At 34.1% G+C, this 16,032-nt stretch overlaps 1 protein-coding gene across 1 annotated transcript in view; it reads left to right on the top strand.

Moving 5' to 3' along the window:
• LOC149788535 (endosome/lysosome-associated apoptosis and autophagy regulator family member 2-like) overlaps positions 1-15,549 on the top strand; it is a 132,374-nt gene extending 116,825 nt beyond the window's left edge. The window contains exons 20-22 of the mRNA XM_089974550.1: positions 372-454; positions 1,706-1,877; positions 6,633-15,549. Coding sequence (XP_089830676.1) covers positions 372-454; positions 1,706-1,877; positions 6,633-6,689 — 312 coding nt within the window. The 3' untranslated portion in view covers positions 6,690-15,549. The remainder of the gene's footprint in view (positions 1-371; positions 455-1,705; positions 1,878-6,632) is intronic.
• Positions 15,550-16,032: the final 483 nt, after the last annotated feature.

Genomic DNA, 16,032 nt, shown 5'->3' with positions numbered 1-16,032 from the left:
TTCCTGGCAATACTTTCCTTTATTAAACAGCAGAAAATTAACTTATGTGAGTGGAACCATGACACAATAAATCAGTCTTCTATACACTTTCAGCAACTTGTGCTCATAATTTTAACAACTCTAAAATTACAGGTAAGAAATAACAAACTGATCAGAGTTTTTTGTCTGAGTAAAAATAATGGGCACATTTGCCTTATATAATGTAGAATTGATCTTCTGTTTCCGATGTCTCTGAAACACAATTTAGGATCATTCAGTCGAGTATACCTAGCATTGAGTAGGAAATTAGTGTAGAAAATGCTAAATAGTAAATGTATCTATCATGCATGTCATCCATTCCTACTCCTGACTGTACTCTGTCTGCATTTCAGTTCCAGATTATGATACCTGTTATACTTGGCCTTGCATTAATCCTCGGTATCATGCTCTTTGTAATCTGGAGAAGGAACAGGAAGTAAGTACAGTTATTCATATGAGCCATTGAAATCTGTGGCTCTCAGTTTACTTTGAACAAAAATGGATTTTTTTCTTTCAGGAATTAAAACAGTGAAATGTTCATCCTGTTTATCCTTTGAAAATGGTACTGTTGGCGCAGAGCATTATATAACAAGACTTTGACCCATAAAATATATGAAGTCCGGAAGGACTTCAGTAATGCCAAAAAAACTTGATTTCCATGTACAGAATATTATAATCAGTCATTACATGCTAATCAACAATTTTGAAATTCATATCCTTTAAACCCAAGTAGCAGTTGAATGGTTTTAATTGTGTATTTTTTAAAGGTGTAATATAAGTAAATGAAAATATCTGTGGTGTCTGTCCCTTTTTGCATCACCAAGTAAACCTGGTGAACTGCATTAGTCACTTTTCTGTCAGCATCATGGTCAGCAATATTAAAGTTTTTGAAAGTCAGAAATGTTGCATATACTGACAAGGATACAATGGAGGTGAAAAACATGGGTTTGATGAACTTGTTTTGGTTTCAAATGGTTAAGACATAAACTACCTAATGTAGATGATCTGCAACAAGAGACATTGCAAGAGTAAATCCATAGAAAAACAATTATACTTTAGTATGATTGCTTGAATCACCTCAGGCATTGCGAGTAAATCCATAGAAGAACATTTATGCTTTAGTATGATTGCTTGAATCACCTCAGGCATTGCAAGAGTAAATCTATAGAAAAACAGTTATGCTTCAGTATGGTTGCTTGAATCACCTAAGGCATTGCAAGTAAATCCATTGAAAAACAATTATGATTTATTTTGGTTGCTTGAATCACCTCAGGCATTGCGAGTAAATCCATAGAAAAACATTTATGCTTTAGTATGGATGCTTGAATCACCTAAGGCATTGCAAGTAAATCCATAGAAAAACATTTATGCTTTAGAATGATTGCTTGAATCACCCCTCGGGCATTGTGAGTAAATCCATAGAAAAACATTTATGCTTTAGTATGATTGCTTGAATCACCTCAGGCATTGTGAGCAAATCCATAGAAAAACATTTATGCTTTAGCATGGTTGCTTGAATCACCTCAGGCATTGTGAGTAAATCCGTAGAAAAACATTTATGCTTTAGCATGGTTGCTTGAATCACCTCAGGCAGTGTGAGTAATTCCATAGAAAAACATTTATGCTTTATTTTGATTGCTTGAATCACCTCAGGACTTTGGAATACTTTTTTTTAAATCCCCATCAGACTGGAGTACCGTTACATGAAGTTGGTGGAGAGTTCTGGAGGGAAGGATGGAGAGCTGCCTGGAGTAGATAGCTGTGCCCTTGAGGAGGATGAGGAAGATGACCAGCTGGACACAGTGAAGATTAGTAAGGGGACAGGGTTTTTCAGGAACTTCAAAAAGATGTCTGCAAAAGTAAGTCCATGGTCATTTCTTTAGATTTAAAAACATAATAGGATGCATACTTTGTTTAAAATGTTTCCTTGAGCAGAAAGGATGAACATGGGTCCAAGGATTTAAAGTCCTTCTGATCATGTAAGAATATTGTATTACCATCTTTGTCATGGATGGCAAGACATGGGTATAACCTTTCTTACAATGATGACAGTGGCATCAGCAGTTCTGTGTTAATGGTTTTGCAAGTCATATCTCTACTTTAGTTGCTGTATTTACCTTGGGTATAATATTACTTTATTTACCTTTGTTACATTATTACTGTATCTACCTTTGGTACAATATAGTGCATGCATGTAATTTGAACTTTGGTATGTCAGGTATCCACATGACTTATAAACTACATGTCCAAGGTTTGTACCATGATATAACTGGATTCCAAGTATAATATTGCCATATGCCTACAGGTACTACCCAGATATGCCAGGATTCCACTTGTTACTATATGCCTAAAGTTAGTACCCAGATATGCCAGGATTCCACTTGTTACCATATGCCTACAGTTACTACCCAGATATGCCAGGATTCCACTTGTTACTATATGCCTACAGTTAGTACCCAGATATGCCAGGATTCCACTTGTTACTATATGCCTAAAGTTAGTACCCAGATATGCCAGGATTCCACTTGTTACCATATGCCTACAGTTACTACCCAGATATGCCAGGATTCCACTTGTTACTATATGCCTACAGTTAGTACCCAAATATGCCAGGGATTCCACTTGTTAATATATGCCTACAATTAGTACCCAGATATGCCAGGATTCCACTTGTTACTATATGCCTATAGTTAATACCCATATATACCAGGAATCCACTTGTTACTAAATGCCTACAGTTAGTACCCAGATATGCCAGGATTCCATAGAATTGTGACTTTTTACCCTTTTGTCACTAATTTCCCAGGTTGGCAATGGGCATCTCTGACTGCCATGTATAGCCTATCATGTGCTGAAAAATGGTATTAAATCCACAGCAGCAACAACTAAATGTGTAAAGTTTGTACCTTGATATGCCATGATGCTGTCTTATTACTCTATGCCTAAAGTTTGTACCCTGATATGCCATGATGCTCAGTGTCTTATTACTCTGTGCCTAAAGTTTGTACCCCGATATGTCAGGATGCTCAGTGTCTTATTAATCTATGCCTAAAGGTTGTACCCTGATATGCCATGATGCTCAGTGTCTTATTAATTTATGCCTAAAGGTTGTACCCTGATATGCCATGATGCTCAGTGTCTTATTAATCTATGCCTAAATTTTGTACTCTGATTTGCCGTGATGCTCAGTGTCTTATTAATCTATGCCTAAAGTTTGTACCCTGCTTTGCTATGATGCTCAGTGTCTTATTAATCTATGCCTAAAGTTTGTACCCTGATATGTCCCGATTCCAGTAACCTTAAAGATAAACATCATTTAGTAATATGACATCTGGCATCCTGGTATATCAGACAACAAACTTCAAAGAGATATTATAATAAGACAGAGTCAGTATGTTAGGATTCTGGATCATGTATTGCCAGAGCTGATGAAATTTTTAACAGAACTTTCTTTGACAGGTTAAGATTTTTTTCAAGTCCACCCTGGCAAAATCTTGACATGGCAATCAATTTTGTATCCATGTGCAAGACCATCTATCCAAACCCTAGATTGATACCATTGATAAAACCTTTTTCTACTAAACTCAGTGTTAGCATTTTTCACTTTATAGCTTAGAAAAAGACAGGCTTGACAAAAGGAAGTGGGGGGGGGGGTATGTGCTAAAGCATGCTTAACATACAAGGGACTATTTTCAGACTCTTTTACAAAGACTATTGTAGAGAGTTACCTTTTTTATCATTTATCTAAAGTAATGTCATTGCATTAGACTTTGTCAGAAGAGCGTCTTTTTTTAAGCAATGGTAGGTCAGTGATTTACTTAGTGCTGTGCTTAGAGGTAATTTAAGTTTTATATATCTTGTAACCAATCATAATTCTTTAAAAAAATGTATGTGCCTGCCATTTTGTGTTATGATGTTGACTACCATCAAGAATTACTAAATTTTGTGTTATGGTGTTGACAACCATCAACAAATACTAAATTTTGTGTTATGATGTTGACTACCATCAAGAATTACTAAATTTTGTGTTATGATGTTGACTACCATCAGGAATTACTAAATTTTGTGTTATGATGTTGACAACCATCAAGAATTACTAAATTTTGTGTTATGATGTTGACTAACATCAACAAATACTAAATTTTGTGTTATGATGTTGACTACCATCAACAAATACTAAATTTTGTGTTATGATGTTGACTACCATCAAGAATTACTAAATTTTGTGTTATGATGTTGACTACCATCAAGAATTACTAAATTTTGTGTTATGATGTTGACTACCATCAGGAATTACTAAATTTTGTGTTATGATGTTGACAACCATCAAGAATTACTAAATTTTGTGTTATGATGTAGACTAACATCAACAAATACTAAATTTTGTGTTATGATGTTGACTAACATCAACAAATACTAAATTTTGTGTTATGATGTTGACTACCATCAACAAATACTAAATTTTGTGTTATGATGTTGACTACCATCAAGAATTACTAAATTTTGTGTTATGATGTTGACTACCATCAACAAATACTAAATTTTGTGTTATGATGTTGACTACCATCAGGAATTACTAAATTTTGTGTTATGATCTTGACAACCATCAAGAATTACTAAATTTTGTGTTATGATGTTGACTACCATCAAGAATTACTAAATTTTGTGTTATGATGTTGACTACCATCAACAGTTACAATACTTTGTGGATGTCTTGCACTTGGGGTAAGAAAGAGTGTGTGATTTAGATTTTTAACATAGCTAAAAAAGAATTCCAGTCATATCGCTATGATGTCTGCAGTGTGGCAGTTTAAAGTGATGTCTAGCACTGGGGCATCATGCTGCAGACATGTAGCATAATGTCCTCTCCAGTCACATTATCCTGACACTAACCTCTTAATGCTGAGTGCCTAGCGAGGCAGCTGTTAGTACCATTTTTAGAAGTCTTTGGTATGACTCAGGGTTCGAACCCACGACCTCCCACATCTGAGGCAGATGTTCTAACCACTAGGCCACCAGAGCAGTCTGGGTAAGAAAGAACCATATTGATATGGTGCTCCCAAGCTCCAAAGTCAAGGTCACCATTACTGAAAAATGGAAAATGATTTCTACATAATAACTTGTTTTCCACCATCCACATTTACCATACTTTGTGGAGAGTGTGCACTTGGGGTAAGGGAGAACCCTGTTTTGTCAGGTTCAAAATATCAAAGGTCAGGATCACTGATTGAAAGAAGAAAATGGTTTCCACACAATAACTTGAGTTCTCTATCATCACTGGAGACTTACCCTTTATAATGGTCGAACCTTACTGTTCTTAACTCCAGAGGTCAAGGTCATTGAATGAAGTTAAGTTTTGCATCATCTAAAGTTCCCAAACTTTCTGGATGCCTTGCACTTGGTGTAAGAGAACACTGTTGATTTTAGTCAAAAGCAAAAAGGCTAAGATTACTGTGTCAGAAAGAATAAAAATGGTCTCCACACGGTGGTATAATTCTACATGACACACTTTAATCAAACTTTGTGGATGACTTACATATGGGATTAGAGAAGTTATAGATTTGGGGGTAAAAAGGTAAAAGGTCATGGTCACTGTCTAATATAAAATGGTTTCTACACAGTAATGTAGATCACAGACCTAACTCAGACTGTCATTAGGTTGCACTTTGGTTTTCCATACAATGACTTGGGGGCTAAGAAAGGTAAGTGAGTGTGATCATCCATACTGAAAGAAGAAAACTAGTTTGTGCACAAAAATTTCAGTTATTTACGTAATGAACTAACAAACTTGTGGCTGTGCACTTTACTCTTGTTATAAATAATTGTTTGGTAAATCACTGTCATCTGTAAGAACATATCACTTTGAAATGTGTTTGATATCTGATTACCTTGAGGCACAAATTTATAATCCCTGGATGTCAGATTTATATAAATTAAATATGTGTTGTGAGTTAGTTAGTCTGCTGCATTCAATGGGTATCTGACTGAGATATATCATGAAAATTAGATTGTGGTTAACATTAAGTAGGAGCAATACACATTACTGTATTATAAAGAGAAAGAAAGGGCAAGTAATGAATGTACATGAAGTTACATGTACCACACATAATAAGATAGTAACTTGTAGTTGTATGTTGAGAACTCACTTTGTTTAATGAATATTTTCTAGCAATCAAAATTCAAAGAAAAGCTGCCCATGCTAGTTTTATTAACAATACAATATTAAATAGCTCCACAGTAAGGTAAAAGAATGGCAGCCAATCAGGGCAGAATAGCAATCACAAATCAAAATATGAACATGCCTTTTAAGCATCATTCCAGTATTTCATATCTCATTTACCACACAGTTGGAATATTCTTGGTAAAATATAACAAAAATATGGCACACAGAAATCTTGGTAGAAAGACGAAGCAAGTGTGAAGATGGTAAACAGAGATCTTAAAAAACTTAGAAGAGAAAACTAAATCAGTGTACAGTGTGCTTTTTCCCCCTTTATTGCTGGGGTTGTTTGTGTGTTTTGTCTATTTACAGAAAAACTTCAAATAGTGTATTGATTATGTATCAGTATATCTAAATCATCTAGCTTTTTACTCATTTTTTATTTTTTTGGTAGGATCTGGACAATCCATTTGAATCCATGCAGATGAGAGAGAGCACCCCATTGACGTAAATTCATGTAACCACAGATTTCAACCTGTCCCTGATAACAGAAAGGAGCACCCCATTGACGTAAATTCATATAACCACAGATTTCAACCTGATAACAGAAAGGAACTAATTTACAAAGATTTCTGCTGTTGATACTCATTTCATTTTCTTACATTCCTCTTAATATTTTACATGATTTATTATTGAAACACAGAACTAGCAGAATTTGAAAACACTTTTGTCAGAATTGTTTCAGTTATCACAGAAATCCATGCCACTAATTCACGTTACTATCTTATATGGGACTTTAACATTCTATTTGATGAATGTAACATGAACAATTTGAACCTGTAAAATCAGCAAGTACCATCAAGACGCGTTGATAACATGAACAGTTTGAACCTGTAAAATCAGCAAGTGCCATCATGACACGTGTTGATAACGAACAGTTTGAACCTGCAAAATCAACAAGTACCATCAAGACGTGTTGATAGCATGAACAGTTGTTTGAACCTGTAAAATCAGCAAGTACCATCAAGATGTGTTGATAACATGAATGGTTTGAACCTATTAAATCAAGTACAATCATGACACATGTTGATAACATGAACGGTTTTAACCTGTAAAATCAACAATTGCCATCGTGACACATCTTGTTAGATCAGGTTATATAGAATTGCTGTTTTTATAATGTTTCTGCATATCGTTTTCCATGTTTGGTAAAATGTTGATAATGGTATTTAATTTGAAAATATGAGAACATATTAGTATATAGTTGTTTCATCACTAATATTTCTTTTTATTAGTAGAATTCAGTTTATGACAGCAAAATCCATCTTAAAAATATCATAATTCCTCATGGTTTGGAATAAGTTTACAGTAATACTGATAAATAATTATTTGAGAAAATTGTAATGCCTAGGTAATAGTGATTTTTTGGGGGAGAGAAGCAATTATAATAAAATCTAAAAATTTACTTTTCAGAGATAGAGAACTTGTGAAAAATTTTCAGGATGTTTATTATTATTATTATTAGATGATGATAGGGAGGCAAGCCCATATTCTGTAAGGAGTTACTTCCTAATTTTAATATTGCTTCGTTGTGTCATAATATACACTTCACATTTAGGTAAACAAATGTGTTGTCAGCTTGTTGTGTTAACATTTATAGTTTGTTCATCTCAGCAGTTTGTATCATTAACTCTAAACAAACATGGTCTGCTCATTAGACAAATCATATCCTAAACATATATTATGTAAAAAATTTAAATCATGAAAACGGGGTGATGCAGATAATGTCGGTTTAAGTGAAGCATGCACCAGCCCACATAGCCATTCAGTCCTATATGAAAAACAGACTTTTACTCCAGGACCAGCATGGCAGATTACATATAAACAGACCACAGTTTATATCACATGAGTGGTGTTGATATATCTGGTGTGAAATTATTCACCTGTGAAATTAATTGGGTAATTTTATCTGCATTTCAAGATGTTCATCTGAAAATTCACTGGACCACAGATGTGGATATCATTCAGGATGCAGAGCTGAATGAACTATGGAAGATTTTGATATAGTCCACAAATGTACTGAAATCACTCTGATTATTTTCAATATGCTGCATTTCTACGATGACATTGCAAGTAATGATGACTTGCGAGAGATGACTAGTTTGCCTTACCTTGAGAACTGCCCAGTATTTATCACATTTTTGGTGTAAATTCTGTGATTTTCATTCTATCTTATTCAGTCTTTAAGCAGTGATCTTTTAGATGTTTACAGGTTAATTAGATAAATCTTTAGTCACCTTCTGACCATTATGAGGATGAAAGCTCAAGAGCAGGTTCATCCAGAGGGTGAATTAAATTGTAGATATTCCAGATAACTGAGGATGAATTAAATTGCAGACATTCCAGATAACTGAGGATTTAAATTGCAAATGTTCCAGATAACTGAAGATGAATTGATTTGCAGACATTCCAGATAATTGAGGATGGATTAAATTGCAGACGTTCTAGATAATTGCTATTGTGTGTTTATGCATACACTGTGTTTTTCACTCTGCAGGTGCTTCATCTCAGAATTTATTTTTAACACTTGTTCAGTAAGAGGGGGCAGCAACCAAAGGACTTGCTGCCTGCAACAAAATTTAAGACCTTATCATTTCTAAAGTAAATATATATATACTTTCTGCATCTAGCATTAAATAAACACAAATGTAAATGGAATTTATAGAAAACAGCACCCAATTAAGGATCACTTAGTGTTCTGGAGAGATGCAGAGGGAGAGAGGATCTCTATTTCTGTCAAATAGAGCACTGTTTACACAAGATTGTTTCAGTAATTCATTAAATGATCCTTTTCAGATATGCTGTAAGCTTGTTATTATTGCATTCACTGAATCTCAAGATGTTTTACTGTATTAATTGCAATAATCTTATTTTTTGTGTTCTTTACTTCAAGAATTCCAGTTTTCTCCTTTTTTGTATTTTTCATATATCACTAATCTACCTGACTTTTTGTTTAAGTCTATGTTTTCTCTGACATTGTTACATTATTACTTGTTTTTATGTATTCTTCATATATTGATCTGAAATTATACCTGTTTAATCATTCTTTAGATTTTATTTTGTCTTTTTTAATTGATTAGGTTGTGCACATATGGGTTGTATTTTAATATATTTAGAGATTCTGTGTCAGATTTTATTATACCTGTTAAGACACATATCTCGAGACTGACATATTGATGTTGGGTGACCATAAAACTATTTGATTCAGCCAGTGTGAGGTCTGTTTACATGAGAAGAATTCAGGGACTTTCAGTAGAGCCATACCAAGTATAATTACTAAAATAGGATGCAAATGTCTTATTTTACTGGCATAAAACGTCACATGGTCAAAGGTCCATGAGCATATATTTGATTGAATGTTGTGAAAATAAACAATTAAAAAAAGAACAAATTTTAAACTTTTATCACACAACTTATAACCAATCACAGCATAGAAAATGAAAATTCAAATTTCATTTTTATAGACCTTTGTGGTTAAAAAATGGCTGAATTAACCTGTTAGCAAAGTAAAAATAATTGCTAATATTTAGTCCAGTTCATCCATGGAGGGTGAGTTTTACAAAGCTGTAAGGTCAGTGTATCATTAAATTGTGACTAGTAGAAATATTTTACTAGCAAACTAGTCCACTTACATGACCTGAATAAAAAATCCATGAGTTTTATTTAAATCTAGAAATCCATTTTATGCTTTATGAATCGTTACCTTGACAATCGTAATTTATTTCTGTCAGATCTACAATATCTTTTCTCAGCACTTGTGTTAAAACACTTCACATTCCCTTTTTGGGCTTATATGAATTCTGATCTTTAACAGCTATTTTACAGTGTATATTCCACATTTGTATGTACCAGTATTTTCAATATGTATGTATATTCCACATTTGTATGTACCGGTATTTTCAATATGTATGTATATTCCACATTTGTATGTACCAGTATTTTCAATATATATGTATATTCCATGTTTGTTTGTATGCATGTACCTGGACAGCCTGCATTTTTGATACTCAAAACTTGTCTGTTTTCTAACGATAAATATAATTTCATTGAATGTAGCTCAAGGTTAGCTGGAGTTTTTGCAGGTATTCTGTATAATTCATCTACCATATATGCCGATCAAAACTAATTGTTCCCTACCGTTTCAAAGGAAAGTGGGAAATGTTTTTTTTTTTTTTTTGCAGTCATCCATACACCTGTCACATTTTCCCTTCTGTTTAAAGCCATTTGAGATATAACTTGTTATACAGTATCACTAAAAGGTGTGTCACCTACCAGATTGGGGTTGCTTTCTTAATAGGTCAAGGTCACACTACAGTACTTTATTTTTCCATGACTTATCCTACCATGCTTTAAATTTAAAGCTGTTTGGGATTAAGGAATGATACACACACACATCAAGGAATGAAACTTGGTATACTTGTACAACATTGTCCCATGTACCACATTAAGGTTCCTATCTTCAGGGTCAAGGTTCAGTATTTTACGTTTTCATTGCACTTTACCTTCCACTCAGTAATTTTTAACTGTTTGGGATTATGGCATGAAACTTGGTATTTTGATTCAGCATCACTAGAGGGCGTGTTGCACATCATTTGGTGGTTCTGCCTTCAAGGTAAAAGTTACAGCTCAGTAAGTTTTGTTTTATTACTTTCCCTTCTGCATCTTTAAATCCATGAGATTGAGGGATGAAACTTGGTGTACATTTACATCAACACTAGAAGGCGTATCACATTGGGTGCTCTCAAAGTCAAACTCTTGGTTCAGTATTGGTTTCCATCACACATTCTTTCCACTCTATAACTTTATAGCTTTGAGACCAAGCAATGCAACTTAACATAATGTATATAATATTATTAGCAAGCATGTTTTGTACCTTATTGGATGTCTTGTCTTCAAACTGAATGCCTTGGTGTTACATGTTAAATTTTCTGTTTCTTTTCTCCCTTTAAGATTAGAGCCATTTGAGATGAAAGGATTAAGCTTGGTATAACATCACTAAAAGTTATGTTGCCTACCACTCAGGGAGTGAAGGTTATATCCATAGTTTAAGTTTCAGTTGCATTTACCCACCTGCTTGGTACCCCCAGTGACAGAGCAGTCTAAGGCACCCATTTTTACAGATGACTCACCTCACCACGTTGCTTCAAGTCTCCACTAAATCAGTATGGGTATGTGATAAAGCTTGCTACTTGCTTCCTATAAACCTATTGTTATTACCAGGTTCTTCTTACACTAAAATGTACTGGCCACCATGTATCTCCTATCACGGTCAAGGTGTTACCTTTAAGGAACAAGGCCATTGATGTTTAGTTTAAAAACCCTTTCTACACTATTCATCTAATGGTTTTTAAGACAGGACAAAGAAACTTGGTTACTTTCTATTCCTACCCATTAACTTTACAGCTGTCTTAAAGGTTACAGATTTCATGATTGTGAACTTTTATTACCTCACCATGATAGGAGGGTGACTGACTCTTGTTATTAAAATTAACCTATTTACACCTGTAAACAAGATAGCTTCTTATTAGCCCTCTATGTTTACAAAAACTGCCTTCCATTAGAACTATACATGAAGCACATGACAAAATGATGTAAATTTGCATCCAAGTATTGGAGACCAACCATTTAATTTTTGGAGGTGGGGGTGCCTATAATTTTCTGAACAAAATGTCCAGCCCCTCCCCCCAGTTTGAAAACAGTATCCATGCCCTGTATTATACCACAAAGAAACCTATTATTTATTATACATTAGTTGAAAACATACAAACATATCCTATAAAGAAATTCCCAGGATACTTCCCCCAACCCAAAAGTAAAGGGTTGGACCTTAATCAAAATAGCTTTAAATAAGTATGACAGTTGATCAGCAGTTTGGAAGTGTTCATAACAGTTGAAGCCAGCAGCAAACAGAAGGATTAAATAGAACTTGTGCTCTACAAAGAAACCTTACATAGAGGGGAGCACCAGTGTGATGATCAACCAGTTGAAACATTTACACAAGTCTCTTAAATGTGTGCATGTGGTCTCTGGCAAAAGAATACTCCTCCAAATGCCAGTTACCACATTTGAGTTACCAGTGCTATGTCTGAAGTTAACTGTCAGCAATGTATTGAAAAAATTAGTGATCATGAATGCATGTGATATATGACCTCCTGGTATACTTTAAGGGTGGGATTTTTTACTGAATTAAACTCTTGTACAAATGCCAGGAAAAACAAGTTTCCATATATGGTCCTGTCTGCTATGTAATTGTACTGTGGTTACCTATTAAGAATACTAGGCACAAGAGCCAATCAGCTGACTATACTAGTGGGGAAAATTTTTGCCACATGTATCTTTGCATAGGCTTCTGTGCCAACTTCCAAATATCTGAACAATTCATGAAAATTGAAAGAGAAGAAAATTTCTGTAATTGTTCCTATGTAAATTGTAGGTGAGTGAATTTGCATGTTTTGACATTCTGTCCAAAAGGTAATATTGTCATGGGTTTAAATTTTTTTAAAGTGTAATGATCAAATACACATATTGTAACTTTTGGTCTACACTTACAATGGATGTTTAAGGAAATTATATACTTTGACAGGTTTAACTCGGCTAGATGAGAAGTTTAAGCTTGATCTTGCTTTAATCTTGATAACATTATTGTCATTTATGGAATTATTCAAGCAACTAGTCAATCCAGATTTTGGAATACACCTCGTCATAGTGAACTTTCTTGATACATGTCATTTTTTTGTCAGAGTTCAAGCAGAAGTTAAATTAAACAGTGTTATCACCTATACTGGAAAACTTATTTTTGGACTTGATTAAGAAACCTTTCTTTTGTTGTCAGTATCCTTAACAGAAACAATTCACATTTGGCACGGAGTGACAATTCTGGCATGCACGTGGATTAATCATGTGTAAACGTAATCATTTTGCATTCCAGTTGTCATGTAAACATTTCATTGTTTTTTTTTTTAATGTGATAGTGAGTGGTAGTTATATATTGCTGGAGTTCCAATATGTATTATTAGTTGTTAGCTAAGAGGTGAGTCAAATGGATGCATATTTCCTGCCTGTTTTTTTATATATGCTCCAAGCCATTGTCATAATATAGCCAATAATGTTTAAAAGAGCTGTCAAAGAGAACCAACTCGTGGGAACTCGCTTTTAATTCTCTTGTAGCACCAAAGTTTGTTAATCAACAAGTTTCTGTTTACTTAACAATAAATGAAGCATTCATCCTTTGCACATTTGGTATTGGTGACACATTACATGTATTATAACTAGGGGTGAAATGATACACGTGCCACATATTGATACGATTCATGATACGATATATATTGATACACATATGAACTTGGTCTCTCCATCTTTGGGAGGTAGGTGGTTCCCTTTAATGTATGTTGACATACTGGTTGTATTTCCAGTATGCAGATTACAGATAGACAAATATGTATTATTTATTTTATGCTAAGCAGTGAATTACTTGATTTTCTAATTAAAATAATATTGATATTTCACTGTAGTAAAAAAATAATATTTTTTCACTACAGGAACTACTTTTTTGGGTCAGAACATACTTACCTCCCCTTGATTTTCTGTCAGTGAACTACTTTTTCCTTATTTAGTGGTTGTTTTCTTATTAATAATCCCTGTCTGTTATCCTTGAAACTTGTAGTTTGTTATTCTGGAAATATCAGTTAATTTTTATCAATCTGATGTGGAACTAATTTTGTGCGCAGGTACACATGGCACAGCAGAACATGTACGGTAAACAGCTGACATTACCATAAGAAATCTGCTAATTTACTGTGTCACAAACTTTTGGGAGCCAACATATGTGAGCATAAAATAAAAATAATATTTGCTTGAAACGAGTGAATAACGGATACATTTCATCTCATGGGTGAAAAACTTTTGCCAAATGAAAACGGAATGAACCATGCCAGGAATCAGACATTTTGTATTTTCTAGGTTGCCCATATTTTAACAAAGCAGTTGTAGAACTTTCTAGATTGAAGGTTCAGACTGCGCCATAATACTTATTCCAGGGCATAATGCGCCAATCAGATTTTGTTTAACAACCACTCCTGTCATGCCTGAAGAACCCAGGTATGTAAACAGTTACCTACCCAAAACACAGATATCATGACAAGAACGGTTAAATAAAAACTACTTTGCTGAACAAATTTTAATATGCATTACTTTCAACTAATTTGCTGGATCTCTTCGGCATCACATTCTCCAAGTGTGTGAATTCATACAAATTCTGCACTATTCACACAATTGCACACACCTGACAGCATCTCTGTTTAACTTTGGGGGGTGGCCAAGTGGTCTAAAGCGATCTCCATTACAGATCACTGCCATCTCACCTCTGTCTGCATGGGTTTGAGTCTCGGATTCGGCTAATGTGGGTATGTGAGAAAGTTTGCCAGTAGCTTCTCGTGGGTTGGTGGTTCTTTCCGGGGTTTTCCCGGGTTCTTCCTCCACCATTAATACTGACCGCCATGTATAGCCTAATGTAACATGTCACCGCGTGACACACCGTTCATGTAGCTTTTAAATTGACCAAAGTAGAAACTTGCATAAAACTGGTTATTAAATGATGAGTAAATTACTTCATGATACATGTGGAACACATTTGTACTGTATCTTACATGTTGCTGACTTAAGATAATTAGCGGGGGGGGGGGGGGGGGGGGGGCAAATTACTAATCATGTCACTTTGTGTTAAGTTGTTAGATGGCAAGCGAGCATTTTCAATAGTCTTTTTTGCTTTTACTGATAAAAATAAGTGCCTGTGACTGCAAATGCTGTTCAGATAAATTCTAAATTTAAAGAATAATGAGGCAAACTAATAATAATTATTTCATGACTGCTGAAGACAAAAATAACTTCCACACATTAAGTATGATTTTGTATCAATTCTCCGTCTCTTATATAGATATGTGTATCGTTACAGCAAATGTATTGATATAACAATGAATCTTTTCACCCCTAATTATAACCCTGGTAGTGTAACATGGGATATATAATTTAAGTTTAATAACTGTTGTCAGTTCCAGGTGTACACATTTAGGGATATGTATATGTACTGCCTTCGAAAGAAAGAAAAAAGCCTTAAAGCTTTTTTCACTTTTTAAAATTTTAGTCTCAGTTCTAGCCTACTGCCAGTTATTTGCTTTTGAGACCTTTCTGCCAAATGTTCATGTGAAGATGTGTTTAATCTGCAAATATTGGGTCCAGATGCATGCTTTTTTCCTCTTTCTTTGTTCCTATTTCTATATTATACCTATTAATAAAGAACAGATATATTGATACAAGCTTGTATGTTTTATTAGTCTTTTTCTCAACTTTTTCTGACCTTTATAATATATATATATATATATATATATATATATATATATATATATATATATATATATATATATATATATATATATATATATATATTTTACATTCTGTAGTTGCAATAAGGCAAAGCGAGCTATTGTATTGTCTGCAATCAATCTTGTATCTTCCATTCCAGAATTGCTATTAACCGTTTCTTTGCAAATAAAAGAAAATGAGATTTGTGCATGATTTTACCAAAAACATTCTGGTATCAAGGCATTTTTAAAAAAATCATTTGATCTGTCAACCAACATGGTCACACTGCTAAAATGAAAAATAGCCTTGAAACAGCTTCTCAAACACTGCTGACAGAATTTGACAATTTTACAGATAGCATTATGGAATAGGGGTCTTTGCAATTTGTACAAATTATACTGATATGACATGGAAAGTGGCCACCAATATTAAAAAGC

Source organism: Sinohyriopsis cumingii, chromosome 11 (assembly GCF_028554795.1).
Source record: "Sinohyriopsis cumingii isolate HCF-2022 chromosome 11, ASM2855479v2, whole genome shotgun sequence".
NCBI classification, from domain to species: domain Eukaryota; kingdom Metazoa; phylum Mollusca; class Bivalvia; order Unionida; family Unionidae; genus Sinohyriopsis; species Sinohyriopsis cumingii.
The sequence above is the reverse complement of the archived record's forward strand: the minus strand, read 5'-3'. Positions and strand labels throughout refer to the sequence as shown.